Here is a 20,059-nt window from a genome sequence, read left to right on the forward strand (position 1 = left end):
TTTGTTTGTAAAGTTACTTTTCAGCCAATTCATTTTGAATAAGCATGGTCAAATGAGTAAGACCATAGTGTCTCTTGCACTGATACGCTACTGAAATGCCAATGTCCTGGAATGAAATATAGATTGAATAAGGCAATAATCCAAAAGGGGACTTAAAGCAAAGCTTTACACTTGTAGTTGTCATGGTTACAGACTAATCAGTGAATGTTGAGTTTGGTGATTTACCAGCTGCTTCATTGTGTTAGAATTAAGCATGATACGCACTGTTCACAGTTCCTGCAACTGATCCTTGAAACCAACCACATGGTCTGCGTCAATTATTTGGCCTGAGGCTCCCAGCGTTCTGAAGCTGATGGGGATTTGGTTTCTCTGCATTGTGGTGCAAGCTTTAAAATGGAGGCATATGTTCACGCAGTTGTTGATGATTTTGCCAAATTTAAATGTTCTGACTAAGAATATAGAAATAGGAGCAGTTGGCCCTTCGAGCGTGCTCCACTGAAATCATAGATGATCATCTACATCAGCTATACCTTTCTGCACTATCGCCATAATCCCTTAATTTCCTTAGTTTGTAAAAATCTACCAATCTCTAATGTAACATAATCAGTGACTGAGTATCCACAGATCTCAAGTATGGAATTTCAAAAGTTCACAACCCTTTGAGTGAAGTCTTTTCTCCTTGTCTCAGTCCGAAATGGCTGACCCTGTGTTCTAGATTCCCCAGCTAGGGGAAACACTTCCCCAGCATCTACTCTTGTCAAGCCCCTCAAGAATTTTGTTTCAATTAGATTACCCCTCATTCTTCTAAACTCTAGGGAACATAAGCCTAGTCTACTCAATCCCTCCTTGTCCATCATTCCAGGAATTAACCTAGTGAGCCTTCGTTACACTTGCTCAAAGACAATTATATCCTTAAGTGAGGAGACCAAAATTGCCCACAGTGCTCCAGGTATTTTTTCTTTCACTTTTGTACTCCAGTCCTTTTGTAAATAAAGGTTAAAGTTTGATTTCCTAAGTGATTGTCGTACCTGCATAGTAACTATCTGTGTCAGGAGGAGACCAATATGAACCAATGTTACCAAGAGCCTTGAAAACTGACGTTATTAACTAAAACTTGTAGGATCATTGAGGTTTGCCTCTGGGAGAAAGTAAACTGACCAGTAGATTAGCTGCTGTAATGTAGGCAGGAGAGAAAAGAAAATACAGCACTGATTTGGTTACTGAGAGGTCTGATAAAGAAGGGACTGGCACAGGATTAAGAATTGTATCATGCAAGCTGTGGTGTTGAAAGGCTGCTGTAACAATTATATATTTCTGTATTTAGTTAATAATTATATAATCATTTTAACAGGACTACAATGATGAAATAAGGCAGGAGCAATTAACTGAGCTGGCTTACTTGAATGGTGGGCAAGAAGCATCTCGTGGGAGAGGTGTACGTGGTCGTGGAGCTCCACCTGTACCACTTGCAAGGTAAAGGTTCCAGAATGGTTGGGTTGAAAAAGGAGTCACTGCTCAGCATCTGATCTGCAACCCAGTAGGGCTCATTGATAAGGTGTAAGAATCATTGCTTCCCCGCCTCCCCCACCCCTCAAATACCCCCAGCCATTCCTTAGTGCAGACATGCTGAAATAAACTGTACCATTTCAATATCTGGCCCACTTTAAATCAGCTAACCTAGCACAAAGAGAGGATCAAACTTGGGATCATCTTGGTTTGTTTTGCTTAGTGCCAAACTAAAAGCTTCAGTCACTGCACTTTCAAATTCTGTTTCACTTTGCACCGTCAGAAACCTTCATAAAGGCTCTGCAATCTACATTTTTTTTTGCTTCCTTCCTGCATAACCATCTGGAATTTGGCAGAAAATAAATTACAGCTAGATAATCAGATTTTCCCCTTTTGAACATCCTTCCCTGCAGTACATTACGTTGTATTGTCTGTGGGGCAGCTTTGTTGATAATGAATGGACGTGGTATCCCAGAGTTAGAACTTTGGGAGCCAGAGAGACCCAATCAGTGTCTTTTCAATTCTGGTTTCCAAGGATATTGAACTGCTTTTGGTGTGGTCAGTCTTCCTAAGAATAATTGAAAGTCAACTCCTCAAAGAGCTTAAATGGAATCTGTGTTTTTATCGGCGCAATGTTATACTGCATCATTAAATCTTAATTTGCATCTAGACACTTAAATATCTCCAGGAATATTTCCCATTGTTACAGAGATATAAATTTCATGAATGCTCCCAGACATTGCTTTTTGTCTGTCACTCTTTGTCCTCGAGTGTGAGTCAGCCTAGTCTTCATCTGGGTCTGCATGTTAAAATTTCACTAAAAATTTCACTTTTACATGTAAGAGTGCTTCTGAACAGTTAAAGCCTGACTTGACTCTCTACAAGCCTAATGTAAGCAGCGTAAGTCAAGTGTCACTGATAGTACCACAATATTGAGTGTGCACAAAAATGATTTGTGCAGAGAGCCGTCACTTTAAAGTTAACCTGTATCAGGTAGAGTAGATGTCATTCAGTTGCAAACAATAGCATTCTAATGGATTTTTTCCTAAGTCCTAACAGCTGATCTCTTGGGTTCTGCTGATGAAAGCTTTGAAACATCTGTGTTTAACTGGACTTGTGGTAAAAGGTTTGCTTTGCACATTGAGAAACCCAACTGGCAAATCAATGGAAGTGTAATATCTTCCTTTTTAGGGGTCGTGGTGCTGCGCCACCACCACCTTCCCCTCAGTATGGACCACGAGGTGCAATGACACGTGGAGCAGCTGTGAGAGGAGCACCTGGAGGACGCAGGGAAGTGGCAAGTGGACGTGGTGCCACCCCAGCGCAAAGGGGTGCCCCAGCACCTCGTGCTCGGGGCGCACCTGCAGCCTACAGACAGGCACTGCACCCTCCGCCTGCTCAGGAGAGCTATGATGAATATGTAAGAGCATAAATATATCAATTTTATTGTTTGGGACTGGGACACATTTCTCGTGTAGTTGTAGGCTTAGGGGGCATTTGGGGCCTATCTGTAGCCCTTCCAAATACTCCATAGATGGAGATAAAAGTGGTCCTGGAAAATCTCAGTAGGGGAGTCCAATATAACTTCTCTTCGGAACTGCGGAACCTGGTAAATTGGAGATACAGCCTGTGACATTAAAGTTTAATAATAAATTCAATGGGATAAATCAGCATTCTGCAATGCATTGGATTGGGAGTCTAAATAGTGCTTAAAGTGGAAGCTGTAATTCTATTGAAGGGACTGAACTCCAAGGCATACCTGTAATGCAAGATTTGAAGTAAAACCAGCAGCCTCGTTATACTGGTGTTGCTGTTCATCTGACACAAATGATTCAATCATAGCAAACAGTATTTGAAGGTATTTATACAGGTGGGAAATCTAGAGCCAGTGTATTAAAAAGAATATTTGGTATTGGAAATCAATGCCATATTCCATGGCTTTTGTAGCATTCTGATAAATGGCCAGTGCAGAATTAGCTAGTTTGCATACAGGCAGGTGCTTTGGTTGTTTCTGGCCCTGAGTAGAATATATTTGAGATGAATATTTATAGTTAATTCAGGCTTTGGGTACTATGTAGTTTGAAATAATTATGCTGGAGAAGTGACCCTTGTGTAATATCAAATATCTCTACACAGTAGCAGTGCAGCTCTATGAAAGTACCTGCTTTGACTTGGAGTTTCTGACGCGAGTTATTTTTCATTCTGGGAGGGGAGTGAATACTTTGCTCTTGAAAATAAATTACTCTTGTAAAATCAGTAGTGATGAATGTTATGAATATGTGGTATGCCAGTGGGAGTTAACTGAGCATTTTTATTTAAACATTGCAGGGCTATGATGATGGATACGCAGAACAAAATTATGACAGTTACGAAAACTATTATGACCAATCCCAGGGGTAAGTAGAGTAGGGGATTTTTGCAGAAGGTAATGATCGTCAGTGGAAATGTTTTTTTATAAATTCCTGATGCAACCCATGACTGCACTCACACTCATTAAAAAGAAATTACATTGGTTGGTACTTCAGTCTTGAAGACGCAAATTTGTAGAATGGGGCCTTTCTCTTATTGTAATTTATAACTGTTCAACAGGGACCTGTTGGTCTGTAATGTAGACTGATTACCACATAAGTGAGTGTGGGGTTCATGTGATTTCACTGGACAGTGATATAGGCTGTCCTAAGACTGGGATCCTAGTAGGCAAATATCTTTTCAATCCCTACCCCCCAAGTTTGTCTATTCAAATGTTTGCTTTTGATCTCCTGAAAGGTTGCTACATTGTTCTTGAGTCAGGACCTTGCTTTGGAATGAAGGAGGTGTTGCTGCTGTTGGAGCTGTAGTCCAAAGTGCTACAGATCCACAGTACGGTTAGCATAAAATTATAGATGTAAGTGGGACTCATTGCATTTGTAGAACAGAATTGAGGAATGCATTGCAGTGGGATTTAGGTTATGATTGAGATTAGATGTGCATTTTTGTGGTCAGCACTATTTGCAGAATCCTGATATTCCAGTCATTGTTGGGGAGAAAGCTATTTAAACATAAGTCATGGATTTTGTAATGGCATATTACCCAATTTAATGTGGAACTAAGAAAGCAAATGAGTTGCTTAAAAAAACCTATGTGCTCAGCAAAGATTTAAGCACCTCGCCCTGTGACGTCTTTTTTTAATATTTCTTATTGCTGCAGTGACGCTGAATATTTCGATTATGGACATGGAGAAGTGCAAGAAACCTATGAGGATTATGGTGAGTGAATGGGAGTTATCCCCTTGGAGCCGGTCCAATGCTGCATTGATATGCATTTGAAAGTGAGAGTCATAATTGATTTTTCTACCACTTTGTTGTAAACAAGCTGTGAGACTGGCAGGCAACTGAAGTGAATTAGTACTTTGTTGAAAGAGTTTGTATGTGATTCACTGTGGTTTTATTACAAGTTGTACCAAATGTAGCTACTGTCTCTTCAGTGGCGGCTGACTCTCAATTCAAGAATGATGTCTACTCAGGGATGCAAGTTTCTGCCATGTGTCTTCATGTGACTGAACAGGCCGATTCTTGACCCACTGAACTTTGGGCACGTGGGGCAGGAAGCCCCACAAGGTAGTGTGATCTGGAGTGCTGGACTTGCTTCATTTTCTTTCATCTCAGCCGTTGCTCTGCCTTATCATTTAGACACAGGTTCAAAGTGTGAAGCAGTTTGATGAACAAGTTGTAATTTTGAACGATTGATAGCAAACTCCTCCCAGGCATTAATGTCAATGTTACTGCGCTTCAAGGAGAGTTTGAGTGTCTTGGAAGTGTTTTCTTTGTCCTCCCTGTTGAAAAAACTGGATCTGGTGGGGAGATAGTTTTGGCCATCTGGACCCAGTGTCCAGTCCATCATAGTTGATTTTGGATTTTTGCCTGAATGCTTGTGGACTGGCTTCAAGAAGCGTTTGCTTGGATGTTCTCCTATTGAATCTGGAAGATGGAGTAGAAGCATTGCTGGTAGAATTTCTCCAGTGCCCTTACGTGTACTGATACGCAGTCCAGGTCTCACTGCAGTATAGGAGTGTGGTGATGACAATTGCTCTATACACTAGGACTTGTGTTGACTTGAGGTCTGTTGTCAAACAAACACTGGTGTAGTTTGTAGAAGGCTGAGCTGGCGCAGTTGATCTGGTGTTGGATCTTCTTGTCAGTGGTGGTCTTTCAAGAGAGATGTGGGCAGTGCTCAACATATTCCAGAGTATCTCCTTCAACATATATGGAAGGTGGAATATTTGGCTGGCCAAGTGGGGGGTAATATGACGATTGTTGCCAAAAGAGAAAAGGACAGGCCGAGGTTATTGTATGCAGAATAAATGCAGCGAATTGAACTCTACCAAATGATCATTCCACTCCCAGATAGGTGTTGCTTTCAGTCATTAAGCATAAAAAAAGAATGGCATGCATGAATGTGTAGTGCTTTTCAAGATTACTGGTTGTCTTAAAGCATTTTTCAGCCAATTGAGTACTTTTGAAGTATAGTTCCTATTGTAGTAGGGCAACCAATATGCACTCAGCAAACTCCCAAAACAGCAATGCGATAATCACTAAATAATCTCTCTTTTTATGATAATTGAGGGATAAATATTGGCCATGAAATTGGGGTGTCTTCCCCCTATAACTCTTTGAAATAATGCCGTGGGATCCTATATATCCATCTGAGTAAGCAGTTGGGGCCTCTGTTTAACGCCTCATCCAAAAGATGGCACCTCCAACAGTGCGGTGCTCCTTCAGTACTACGCTGGAGTGTCTGCCTTGTTTTTTTCTCTTTTCAAGCGCTGGAGAGGGCCTTGAACCTGGAACTTTGTGGTTCAGAGTCTAGGGTGCTTCCAGCTGAGCCACAGCTGAGACGAGGTATGATGTGCAAGTTATTGAATGCTCAGTTTATCTTGATGTTTTCTTCCTGAGTTTGGCTCATCATTGCAGCTCTCTTCTTTGTCTGATGAGATGTGAGCATGTTTAAAATCTAAGTTTCCCAGCTCAAAACCACCGGGTCACCTAAAATAAAATGGTGGTGGACTGATGATATAATGTCCTCCAGAGCTGTTGCATAAGAATAAGAGTAGGCCATTCATCTGGTTCTGCAATTAACGTACAACATGACTGATCTGTAACCTGACTCCTTTAACCCAAGCTGACTCCTTTAACCCAAGAAGAGTCTTTAATCTTTGCCCTAAAATTTTAGTGACTGGACATCCAAATGTGTGAGGCTTAGTACAGTAAAGTACCATCGTTCGTGAAAGTTTTGTTCCCGTGAAACCTTGCAAACAGCGAAATTGTGAGCAACAAACATACTTTACGATGGCAGTCAATTAGGTAGGTTCCAGACTTTGTAAATTTGACGTGTAAAGGATCAAAGGCTACGCTCTTAATAAATTTAAAGAGAAATTTACTTAAACAAGAACAATGTAATGTTTGTCGCATCTACTGTACTTGTGAGTAGTGGACTGTGATCAGGAATTAAATTATAGCAACAAGGAACGCCCATGTGCAAATGACAGATGACACACATGCAGCACATACTTATTACTGCAGGAAATACGTCATGGACACCCGTTTTTTTAACTTCATTTAGGCAGTTTTTTTCTTTTTTTTTCAGTGTTTTCTAAAGTTAGTGTCTATTCTATGTTTAAAACCACAGATAAATGAACATTTGGGCCCACAATGGATGATGTGGTGTGCAAAGACTTATGCAGCAAATTTGAAAAAGAGGAAGTTGCAGATAGTGGCGCTTTACTGTACCTCCCTGAATCATCTGGTTGCTGTGTGTGGATTCATTTCTTTTCCGTACACAGATATGCTGCTTCTCCCCTATTTGTGTTGTGCTTGCACGTTTGGGCATGAGCCTCTGTGCCTGTCCTCTGCTTCCTGAGATTTTGGTTATTACAGGACTGCTGATTGGATTTTCTGCGGGATGTGTCCACAGTTGTGATTGGGAGCTGGTATTCGTGTGATATCATTGTTTAAATTGCACTGGTATTTAGAAATACAGTGTGTTTACTTGTGATTGTATGTTGCCAGATGCCGGTCCTAACTGTGACCGTGTCTAGCTGGGTTGGAAATCCAGTAAATTTATAGGAATGTATTTCTCTTAAGTTCAGTGGTTCTGCATAGCAAGTGAGTGAATGATGTGGTAGGAGTGCAGCTAATTGTCTGAATATTTGCTCGCTAGTGAGAGCACGTACTGCTGTGCAGTGCGGGGAGCCTCACTCAGATGGTTTCATCTTCTCTGGGAAGGTTGGAGTTCAGAATCTTATCATGCCATGCTGCAGTAAAGTATAAATGGCCAAGTTTAGCTACAATCAAATCAATTTCAGCGAAGAGTAGTGTGTGGGTTATCTTTAGCTAATGAACTGAAATTGCCAGTTCTGTCCAGGAACAAGTTTTTACTCCAGTCAAACTTAAACCTGAAGTGGGCTAATTCTACAGCAGGTTATTGTAATCCTTGTGTTTCCTGAAGCTGTTTGAAGCCGTGACCAGCATAAACCCCAATATGGGGGAATACATTTATGATTGCATTTTAATTTTGATGATCTAAAACCTGGATTAAGCAATGATACTGACCTATGAAGACCTGAGATGTCGACTACTTTCGATCTTGTGGCTAATTCTCCTCATTCCCTTTCCCCATGTGGACACAGATTATGTGCAACTGTGCTGCATATTTTCATTGAACGTTTACTGCACATGTGAGTACCCCGTATATGCATGGTGAGATCACACACACACACTGCAAACATTCAACTGGCCCATTTAAATACCTATCTCTTTTCTGCAACAAGGAGGACCAGAAAGCATCAGGTTTGATTTCCCAGTGTAATGTACCATTCTTGAGACTCTGTAGGGACCAGTGGTTAAATTTGTGTTGATTTTGTTTCCTTTCCTTCCACGATGTAGGATGTGTGTGTTTGTGAGCTGATAGCTTTCCCAGAGCAGTACATGTCCAATCTGTATCCCAGCAGGGTTGCTGGGGCATTTTTCTTGCCCATTTTGTACTTGTTTCAGGTTAAAAGATAATCACACTCCAATGCTCATCAACCTGATTACAGGATTACTGAGTTGCTGGTGGTTGGGGCTCAGGAAAGAGTTTTTACAATCTGTGGTGTTAAACTCACTTTTGTTAGGATACAGCAAGAATATAATTTTTTTGTCTGTACATTTATTATGTGATTGCTCTTCAAGTCAGGCACTAGTAGAGGTGTATATATTGTAACATATAGAGCTTGCTCTTTAGGCTCTGGTTTGTATGTAATGCATATCTGTTTATCTTCTGTGTTGCAGGGCAAGAGGATTGGAATGCAGGACGAGCAAGCCTGAAGGCACCAGCAAGGCCACTCAAGGGAATGTACAGAGACCATCCCTATGGGAGATACTAAGTCTGGCCTCTGACCATGTGTGCATCCTTATAAATTGCTTCAATCTTCTGTGGTCACCATCTTGTTATCAACTGTGAGACAAGTAATAGTCCATTTGTTTTCTACTCTGGACATTTATTGGGCAGACTGGTTTATGTACATGTTTAGATAACTAAAACTCATGGTAGTGCAACTCTGGCATGATATGTTTCAATAAATTAGAGGGCAGCAAGTTCCAGCTAAACCCATATGATTAGAATGCTTTGTTTTTGTTTTTATACTGTTGACGCATCTGTCAATTTACATGTACGTGTAAAGATGGCTTTTATTTGCCATTTGAATTTCATTCTGCTATGTAGGTATTTTTAGACTTGTTTACCATAACTTTCTGTTAATTACGTACAATGTTTAAATGATCTTCAAAGTTGCAGAATCCCATTGGATTTACATGAGCTGCATTTTAAACCTGTCAAATTGGATCTTCACATTCCATTCGCCCTCTGCTTCATTACAAAATTGATTTTTTTATTCAAGATGGTTTGCTAATCATTTTGCTGCTACCTACATGTCTTTAGTTTTTGGGGCCCAGTATAAATCCAGTGTTTTTAACTCAGTTGGACAATATTTCATTGTCACTTGGAGTACTTCCAAACCAGAGAAGTAAATGTTTAGGATTTTATAAAAGGATGTTGTGTACATTTGATTTTGATTTTTTTTTAAGGACCTCTTTGAGGTTGACTTTTTTTTAGAGTCCCCACATGCAATGATTTTAGTTCTGACAGTGAAAGCTGGTTTGCCACCATTGCAAATGATTTTTAAAAATCTTGCTAATAATTTGCAAAAAAACACAAGCCGCAATGGTATATGTTTGTTCAGTACAAAGACCAACTGATGGTGTTCTCCCAATGGGCTGGTGAATTATGGAAAATACATAAATGTGCACTCAATAGCTTTGGCCTTCTCCCAGTTGTGCAGTACTCTTGACAGGCAGCTTCATTTGCACAGATCATCTGACTCTTGCTTGCTGCTCTTAGCCACTGTACCCCATACGTTTCTTCGCGCTTACTTTCATTAAATTCAGATTGCTGACTGAAAAGCTTCAGTCACCTTGTTTTCAGTCCTGCCATAGGACCCCTTTTGGTTCTGATATTCTTTCAGAAGCTGCAGCATCAGTGACTGTGTTTAGGCTGATCTGTGGGGGTGAATTTATTTTCCCCTCTGGTAGTTTCACTTGGGGTTCACCTTGCCCTAGAGTCGTATGCCTGTTCTCACAGGATGTACTGAGTTTGTGTGATATAAACAATGAATTATGAGTAAGGCCTTGCCACCATTGCATTTACTCAGTGGATGGATGGTTTGTGATATCAACAGCCACAGGTGCCAACATGTTTGCCTCAGAATCCTTGTGACAGTGATGAGGCTCTAGCAACTTTGGCTTTTTCCCTCCTGATTTATAATTGGGGGTGGTGTTTGAGGACAGCTTAGCGAGGACAAGTTAACTTGGAGTTAAAAACAAAAAAACTGCGGATGCTGGAAATCCAAAACAAAAACAGAATTACCTGGAAAAACTCAGCAGGTCTGGCAGCATCGGCGGAGAAGAAAAGAGTTGACGTTTCGAGTCCTCATGACCCTTCGACAGAACTTGAGAAACTCAAGTTCTGTCGAAGGGTCATGAGGACTCGAAACGTCAACTCTTTTCTTCTCCGCCGATGCTGCCAGACCTGCTGAGTTTTTCCAGGTAATTCTGTTTTTGTTTTTAACTTGGAGTAACTGGGAGAATGTCTTCAGTTGTGTCTCAGCTGCCATTTGCAGTAAGGGCGTTATGGGGTTCATATATGTGGGTAGCTGGGATCCTGATATTCAAATGTTGGCAAATTCTCTTGCTTTTAAGATTTGGACTTTGAGCAGGGTAATTGTAGTCCACCAGAGTCGGAAATAATTTTTGAAATTAAGGAGGTTTATTTCTTCATTTCATTCTCCCCTCCCCATCTCTTCATGGTTTTCTTTTAGCCTTTTGTGCTTCTGGCAATTTCCGAGAGGGTCTGTCTGCTGATGTAAAAAGGGACACTGCAGCTAAAATGAGTTCATGTATGTAGTTGGAAATTTATAACCACAATTGTCTGTTGTCCTTGAAATCTGTGCCTGGACATAAATATGCATTGCACTCCTTGTGTGAGCTGGCCTAAATAGGTAGCTAAACATTTGTCAAACACGTTTGCAGCAGTTTGTCAATAAAGTTCAATTCTTTTGTATAGAACTAAACTGAATTCCCTTTTTTCCTTAGAAATATAAAACTCTTTTTCTGCGGTACAATAAACATTCTCACTATATAAACTTTAAAGACCTCTGTTCTAATTATTTCATTTTACCAAAAAAAAACTAGCTTGGTTAAAGTCCTTGGGATGAGTTGAAAGTTAAAAGCAAATCTGTTAAACCTGTTGCATGGATTTTGGTAAATCTTGGTTAATATGTACAGAAGTGGTGAAATAAACAAACAAAGACGGTTTCATCTTGCTAAAATAAATATAACGGACTTGTTTATGCCAGCATGTTATCTGTGAGCAAAACGTAAAGAAGATAGAGGTAAGACCACTGCTTCACCATAAAACTGTTAAAAGACAAAATATTCCTTGTAGATTCTATATTGTGACTAACACCATTAAATCATATGTCTGACACTACCCCACACAGGGCCCAACAGCGGAGTCTTGAGCACTGCAGTGCAACAGTTAACAACAAAAACCAAAAAAAACCACACAAGGTTAACGAATACAAAACGTTAATGTCTTTCTATATTGAATTTTAAAATGTATTTGCAATTTTCAGTGTTAATGTGACTAAGTCTCGGCAATCCCAGTCAGTTTACAGGGCTCAATGTCTTTATGATGAAATGAAAGATGATGGCTGATTTTTTTAAAGGAATATATCGCAGGATGGATGACTAAACCTTAACCACCTCGCAAAATGCACAAGGTAACAGTAATGCTAAATCTGTAATTTTAAGGCACTGATGTGTATATACAGCCTTTCTTGGTAACTATTATAGTTATAAATGGTTAAAAATGTAAACTTCCAAACATTAAAATAGGAAAACAGGCAAATAAATTTCTAATTAGTGTTAACTAGTGATAAACTTGTTCTGTTTTAACCCTGTCTTGATTAAAGAGTCTAAATTTGCCCATCATAATATGAATGTAATGCAACTCTTGCTAAACGCTGAATGCTTTAAATTTAAACTTGAAACAAAGCACACAAAAATAGATCAGTCCAGGTAAAGCTTTAAAAGGAAATTGGTTTTGTCCTCAAGCACTAATAAAATGTATTTTAGATTTTGCCTATTTAAGACTAATTTATTTTTACTGTATCTATTTTTCAAACTTTAATTCTGAAGTTTGTTTCAATTTATATAAAAGCTTGAGTTGCATGCTGCCCTTGTGTGTAATATAAGTCTAATTTGCATGGAAGTACTTGAACTGCTTTTACCACCCTAATGCACTTAGTTCCAAATTGTTGAGCCCTTACCAGTTTTTTCCCTTTGCAGGCACAGGGTAGTAACCCCTGCTGAAGTCTGCATCCTTGGAGAACTGGGAAGTCTGGCTGGGTATGTATGTACATGTGCACGCTGCTATTTTGTAAATGTCTCCAGGTTTCCTCTATGATCATTGCATGGTGCCTTGTTGAACGACGGGTCTGGATGAAGAAAACCACTGAACTGATCCAAGCTACTCGCTGAGAAAGGGGTATTTCTTCATGAAGTGTCTGATGAAATAAGGGTTAGCTGTTCACAACTGTATTGGATGAGAGTGATGTAGTGGCTCCAAGATCTAATGAGGTGGAATCTGATGCCTTTGCAGGTAGCCACTGATAAACATTTGCTGGTTATTTACCTTTGGATCAAGGAGTTATTTGAATTTTGTTACCTCAAAGATTGATCAAAATGTGTTTTGTACTGACACTCTTGTAAATGATCTGTCCAACATTGATATTGGATTAGGAAACACAACCCTTCTTGTGGTGTAAGACATGCAGTCTGGCTCTGTCATGAACCCCTATTCAAATGGAATGTCACTGTTCAATCTGAGTAGCCTCACTTGCAGACTTACACTGTTCTCTCCTTTATTAGTCCTGTTTTTATGTCTGCGGTTACTCTAATTCTGCAATTAAGTTTTATTTATTAGAAACCTTTTCCATAGCACAAAGGCAATAACTAACTGAGGTGCTCAAAACTTATTGAAATGAGAAATGTTGCAGTGGAGCTCCAGGCATTGCAGTTACAAATGGAGGCAACAAACAAACGAAACTTTCCCATTCCTCTACGTTGTCTTCAAAAACTACAAACAAACTCCTTATCTTTGTGTTTATTGAAATGGCAGCAAACGGAGTCATGGGATGCGAGGGTGGGTGCCCTGAAAAGATTTGAGTTTGCAATCAGTTGAAACTAGCAACTTAAATGATACTGCAAAGTGGGAATTTATCATTTACAAGAAGAACCATCAGATTATCTGAGTTGGGTACAATGTAGTAATCCAGTTACTGGGTTTGTTACTGAATTTGCAATTTTGAATTAAAGTTCAAATCCTACAGTCTCAAATCATAAGATTGAATTCAATAAATCTCAATTTAAGGACGGGCTTCAGAAAATGATCATTGAATCTTCTTGATTGTTGTGAAACCCAAATGATTCACTGCCAGACCTATGTGTGACTTCAGTTCATGCTATAAGATTTACCTTGGAGAGCATGTGATGGGCAATACATACTGCCTTGCCAGTATTAAGGGTATCGGTAAAGACAAGTGCCAATAAGGAATGATAAATAAATATTTCCAAATCTAAATTAGATAATTTTATTTGATGTTGCAGCAAGAGGTGTAAAGTACTAGGAACAAGGTGCTACTGAAGCAGCACTGTGCCCCTTCAGGAGGTTCCTGGAGATTATAGTTGCGTCTGCATGTGCAGGAACTCTGATATTCTGATAAATTGAGTACTGTTTAAAGAACGGGAGGTTTAGCAATCGGCCCAATATCTGGTGAATTGTAATACTTTTATGTGTGCTTCACTTACTGATGGATCCATTTCACCACAGGACAGTGAAGTAAGAACTACCTTTATTATAAAGCACATGCATTTTTAAAAATTCTGACCTGTTCTATTTGGTTAAAAATTCTGCAGAAAGCTATATTACACTGCAAAGATTGCAGACTGCTCCTGGGAGTGAAATGTTGCTGCATTTGGTGAGAATGATTAATCTGTCCCCTCCTGCAAGTGGGAGATAAGGACACTCCTGTGAGCTCAGACCTTTTGTTGAAGCCAGTATAAAAAGCAGAATAGCTGAAACAGCTATTGCATCTGGATCATGTTGGGCGCTTTGTGCTGCTGGATTTGCATTGTTTAAAGGTATTGTCTCCAGTGTGCAGTAAAAGTCAGTCTAACATCATGAGACCCCAACAGGTTGTTATGAACTAGATGAAATTTCTTGGATTGCTGTTTCCAACAAAATAAACATAAAACAGAATATGCTGCCTTTTTCTAATGTCTGGCAATGATGGATATTCTTATGCAGAACTGGCCAGGAATTTCAGATCTAGGATCAGGAGATTCTTCTCAGTCAGATTGGAATTGTGTATAATTAGAATGCAATGGCAAACTGTAAAATCTCTCACCATGTAACTCTACCTTTTATGCAGAATATTTCGGAGTAGGTGATGCCATTTTCTGAAACTAAAGGAACCATCTGGTTGGTACAAAACATCTTCCACAGTGCTGCCTCTTATTTTATGGTGGATGAGATTGAGGAATATTTGTGTAATTCTGTTATGAATTTGCCAACCCTGTTGCCCTCCCTGCCTCCTGGAACAGTTATTTCCATATATTCTGCACCCATCATCCTCTAATCGTTGATGCTTCTGTGCACACACTGGTGCCCCCTTGTAAAATCTAAAACCTAATTTCTGTGGTTCCATATATCTAGACCCCTTTGAATCCTGATCTCTTGAGTTCTTTTCTATCCCACAGCAAATTGACCATTTCCATAGCTCCTCTTTGTAATATGGATCCCTACTTCAGGGCATGATTTAGTTTCTTGGTCACCCCCAACACTTTGTTCATTTCCCATGGCACTTTGCTATGCAAACGTGGATGTAACACCCTCCCTTTTACCACTTCAACATCCAAGGCACCAATCTTTCCAGGTGAAGCAGCGATTTACATGTCCTTTCCAATTTAGTATACTGTATTCGCAGCTTACAATGTGCTGTCTACATTGGGGAGACCAAACGCCAGTTGGGTGACTGCTTTATAGAACACCTCTGTTCTACCCACAAGCACGATCCTGAGCTACCAGTGGCCTGTCATTTTAATTTTCCACCTTGCTGTCATTGACATCTCCATCTTTGGTCTGCTGCATTGCTTTAGTGAAGCTCAATGTGCACTTGAGGAACAGCACCTCAATTTCGATAAGACACCTTTGAGCCTCCAGATTCAGCATTGAGTAAAGCAATTTTGGACTGTAAACTCTATCTCCCAATTTTGTTTCCTTTGGATGTTTAGGTTTTTATCCTGTTTTTGCTTTCAGACAGTAACACAATTCTCTAGGCACATCTTCTTTTGTTTCTTGCCCCATCTTAATTCTCTTTGACCCTATATGACAAACTGTTTAGTCATTCAGTTTCTCCTGTCTTTCCACCCTATCACAGACCTTCCTTTTGTCCTCGTCTCGTCCATACCTTGTTCAAAATCTATTACATCTCTAACTTTTCCCATTTCTGATGAAAAGTCATCAACCCAAAACGTTAACTCTGTTTCTCTCTCCACAGATGCTGCATGGCCTGCTGAGTATTTCCAGCATTTTCTGTTTTTTTTTAAGGTTTCTAGATTTGCAGTATTTTGCTCTTTGTTTTGCCTACCGCAGTGGCAGGATGACAAGCATCGTTTTCTTTATTCTTTCATGGGATGTGATCATGAAAGGCCAGCATTTGTTGCTCATCCTAAACTGCTCTTTGAGGGCAGTTAAGAGTTAACCACATGGCTGCGGGTCTGGAGTCACATGTAGGCCAGGCAAAGTTTCCTTTCCTAGGGAAAAGGACATTAGTAAACTAGTTAGGTTGTTATAACAATCGATAATGATTTCATGATCATTGTTTCTGAAACAAGCTTTCATTCTAGATTTTTTTTGATTAATTGAATTTAAAATCCGCTAGCTGCCATAGTGGGATTTTAACCAATATCCCAAAGCATTACCTGGATCTCTGGGTTACTAGTCCAGTGACATTACCAATATGCCCCTGTTTTCCCTCCATTCTCTTGATCATCAGCAAAGTGATGCAATGCAAGGTAATTGGCCGGATTGGATTTGTCCTGCTTTTTGTGGATAGGACATACCTGGGCAATTTTCCACATAGCCGGATTAGATGATGTATCTGTACTGGAACAGTACCAAAATTTTACTCTAGCAGAAATGGGATCATGTCAATGTTTTATGCATGCTCTAGAATATTCCTGGTGTTTGTATTCTATTCCCCTAGCTGTGCACCCTACAATCTATGTTGCAAGAAGTGAAAATACTGAATGTTATCCTTGATCAGTCATGGAAGATGAAACTGGCCATTCATGCATCCTTTAAAGAAAATTATTAAATTAGCCTTTTTGTTTACTGGTATATGCAATGGACATGTCAAGTCTCGGTCTTAAGGGATCAGTGTTTGTGTCTTTGTGGCCTGCTGGTGGCCTTCTCCCCCGCTCCTCTCCCTCTGTGTGTGTCTCTCTTTATTTCTCTTGCGCCATCTGAATGGTGCATCCTCTTGAGCACCTTTCTGGCTGAGGTGTGAGACACCTGAGTGTCCCAGGCTTTGGGGTCTGTTCCTGATTACGTTGTCTACATGGTGATACTGACACCAGTGCAAGGGTGGGGTGGTAGATCACAACTGAAGAACTTGAGCAGTGTCATGTATGAAAACGCCTAATTTGATTGTGGTAATTGTGATCTATATTTGAGATTAGTGTTGTATGTTGCTCTGAAAGCTGATCATTTAAAACGAGGTTAAATGAAAACTAAAAGATGACTTTTGTAGAGCATCTAGTTCCTTTCCTGCATTAGAAATCTCAGCATGCAGTTAAAATTAGCTTAAGTTAAAGCTTCTGAAATTTTAATGTGCAGTTCCATAGTGTCTGACCCACAGTTTCTGTCCAGATTTGAAAAATTCATTTGCACTAAATGCCATAATGTAAATAGACTTCAGATATTTGCCAGGTGTATTTGGCAGCATCATCTACTTGTTGGTGCCAGCTGTTTACATAGCCTCTTGCAGTAATTGTCCCTTTTTTGATTACAGTATTGTTTCAGGCCTTAAAATGGCTTTAGTAAATTGACGTCCAGTAAACTTGGACTCTGTCATTTCTTCAAAGGTACCAGGCTGAGCAGCCCACCTATGAACCACAAGCTAAAAGTGAAATTGTGGGAGTTCTTAATCCAAGGCTTAACTAATTAAAGCAATGGCACAGGTTCCATGTCAAACCCTCCTTGTATGAATAAACACTTGGAAAATGAAGAATCAAGCACCCATAATCTTTGGGGAAAATCTCCATATCTGTTTTGAGGAACATGGGTGAATATTCGCGAAAATGTAACTTGTGAAGGAAGACTGTGTGGATTCAGGAGGCTGTTGTGTTATGTCTAAGCAGCTGAAATTTTTGGAAGTATCACTAAGATGATGGATAGTGTTCATAACGCTCAATGTTAAAATTATTGTGTCAATATTATTACGAATGTACCTTGTACTGCAAGTGCTTTTGTTTATCAAGCACACTTCCTTTTGATTGGTTAGCTGTTGGTTAAGCAATGCTGATTGCTTGAAATATTACTGAGGAAATAGAAGCTATCCAAAAAAGCACAACAACGAAGATGCAATGAAATCACCTGGATTTCCTCATACTCTCCTTGACTGCTACTCTACTTCATTAAGGTCTGTGTAACAAAAGTTGCACAGTTCTGAAAACAATCACTAATCCGGTCCAAAAAATCATTTCATTTCAGAAATCCCTGTAAGCTATATAGCCTGCGCAGTTTTGCCTGGGACTGGGGGTTTGAGTGGCATTCAAAAGCTCATCATTCTTCAGCATTGGAAATTTCCACGTGTTGTGGACAAATTCCACGTGATACACAAAGTACCACATGGGAAATTACTGGAGAAGATTTAAGATGTGAAATTAGGAGGACGATAATAGGTGGTTAGATATTGATTCGAATGGGGATAAAGAAACAGGAGATTAGTTATGTTTGGGGATGGTTAGTGATCCCCACAGGTTTCAGTTCTGGGGCCACTTCTGTTCATGGTCCATCGATGATTTGGATATAGGCCTAGAAGGAGTGTGTGAACTTTGTAGAAGATACCAAGATAGATACTTTTGTAGACCAAAGTAAACTTCCAAAGAGATGTGGAATGAGTTTAATATTGGTAGGTGCAATGCACTCCATAGGCGTGAGGTGGTATGTTTTGGTTTGTTCTAGTACTGCAGTTGCAGCAGTGGGAGAATCATATTTCATGTATAGCAATTCCATTGGAGTTTAAATATACCACATAGGATATTAGTTAAAGAAAAGGAAACTGAAAACTTTCAGCTGGGAGGAGGCCAACTACAGGGCACCCCATGGAATGGATAAAGGGAGACTTGCTCTTAATTACCTGTGATGCACTAGTTAGGCTCTCAACTTGAGTACTTATCATTACAGAAAGGATTTAATTGCACTAGATAGGGTACAGAAGAGATTTACGAGGGCTAGAAAGTTGCAGCAAAGAGGAAAGATTAGATAGACTGGTGTTGTTCTCCTTTGAACAGAGGAGGCTGAGGGGAGATTTGATGTGAGATGTGCAAGGTTATGAGGGGCCTGGATAGAGTGGATGGGAAGGACCTATTTCCCTTAGAGGTCAGTGACAAGGGGGCAAAGATTTAAAATGATTGGTAGAAGGACTAGAGGGGAGATGAGACCCTTTTTCACCGTGAGGGTGGTGGGAATCTCAAACTCACTGCCTGAAAGGCTGGTAGAGGGAGAAACCCTCATTCAAAAGGTGTCAGGATATGCATGGAAGTCCTGTAACTTCCATGGCTATGGGCGAAATGCTGGAAAATGGAATTAAGCTGGGTGGTTCCTTTTTTGGCTGGCGCAGGCATGGTGGGTAGAGTGGCTTTCCTGCATTTTCTAAATATCTGAAAAGGAGGGAAGTGGGGAGAGGGTGGGCAGTGGCAGTCCATGAATTGTTCCTTAGGGGAACCAGCATGGATACGATGGGCTGAATGCCTCCTGTGCTGTAATCATTCTATGAATACATTGAGTCTTACACCCTGTAACACATCTTTTCCAGCTATAATGGTAGAAAATTAATATCTCTAACTGAAATTTTGTATCATCCAAATAAGAAAATCAAAAACATATAAAATACATATTTTGCAATAACCAAATGAAATCTCTCCAATGAATTGTTTTGAATTTTTGTTGAAAATTTTACTTGAAAGCCTCAGCTTCTCAGGAAAGCCTGGGCTTGTCCTTGATACGTGCATACAGAACTGTGACTCTTAGCTGATAGCAGATGCTGCATTTGAGCATGTGTGGTGTGCACAAAGCCCCAGAATGCTTAAGGAGCACTGCTTTGGCCTCCCTACTGGCACATTTCTCCAACTTCAAACAATATTATTTTATACAATGTAATACGTAATGTGTAATACATTGTATGATAAATTTTTACCTTGAATGAAAGAGCTAATTTAACTAAAGTTTATACTTAAAATTGACATGGCTGACTTCTGATTTGTTATAGCTTTTAATTATATTCAAGTTATAATCCTTATTTGTCAGTAGAAAGTTCATACGGTTTGTCCTTTTGAAACATTTGGAAGATAACTGGGTTTTAAATAAAGCTACTTTTACTTTGCTTGGTGTCTCTTACTCATTGGCTTTCTTGATTCTTATTTGTGTCGTTTTTAACAAATGCATTGAATTTTGAAAACTTCTCAACCAAGGTATTATAGTTCCATTGTTATGTTACTGAATTCAAAAGTCAGGGTTAATGACCTGGAACATCAGTTCAGGTCTGGTGTAGGACCCTAATCTGCTTCCAACCAGGAAGCTGAGCACACAAGAATAATAATTCCTTTAATGGTGCACTGAAGGAGTTGGCTGTTCA

General features: G+C 39.8%; 1 protein-coding gene across 6 annotated transcripts in view; it reads left to right on the forward strand.

The window, feature by feature from the left end:
• LOC121291360 (KH domain-containing, RNA-binding, signal transduction-associated protein 1-like) overlaps positions 1 to 19,807 on the forward strand; it is a 29,983-nt gene extending 10,176 nt beyond the window's left edge. The window contains exons 5-12 of one of the 6 annotated variants that reach the window (XR_005945984.1): positions 1,352 to 1,473; positions 2,698 to 2,926; positions 3,835 to 3,902; positions 4,693 to 4,751; positions 8,811 to 8,987; positions 12,426 to 12,485; positions 14,570 to 14,619; positions 17,286 to 19,807. Coding sequence is in view for 1 of the 6 variants with exons in the window: in XM_041212428.1 (XP_041068362.1) it covers positions 1,352 to 1,473; positions 2,698 to 2,926; positions 3,835 to 3,902; positions 4,693 to 4,751; positions 8,811 to 8,905 (573 nt within the window). In the remaining 5 variants the exon portion in view is untranslated. Of the gene's footprint in view, positions 1 to 1,351; positions 1,474 to 2,697; positions 2,927 to 3,834; positions 3,903 to 4,692; positions 4,752 to 8,810; positions 9,722 to 12,425 lie in introns of those variants that run through there. The other 5 variants (XR_005945981.1, XR_005945982.1, XR_005945983.1 and 2 more) reach the window with 5 other exon arrangements.
• Positions 19,808 to 20,059: the final 252 nt, after the last annotated feature.

The sequence above is a fragment of the Carcharodon carcharias genome, chromosome 19 (assembly GCF_017639515.1).
Source record: "Carcharodon carcharias isolate sCarCar2 chromosome 19, sCarCar2.pri, whole genome shotgun sequence".
In the NCBI taxonomy this organism is placed as follows: Eukaryota; Metazoa; Chordata; class Chondrichthyes; order Lamniformes; family Lamnidae; genus Carcharodon; species Carcharodon carcharias.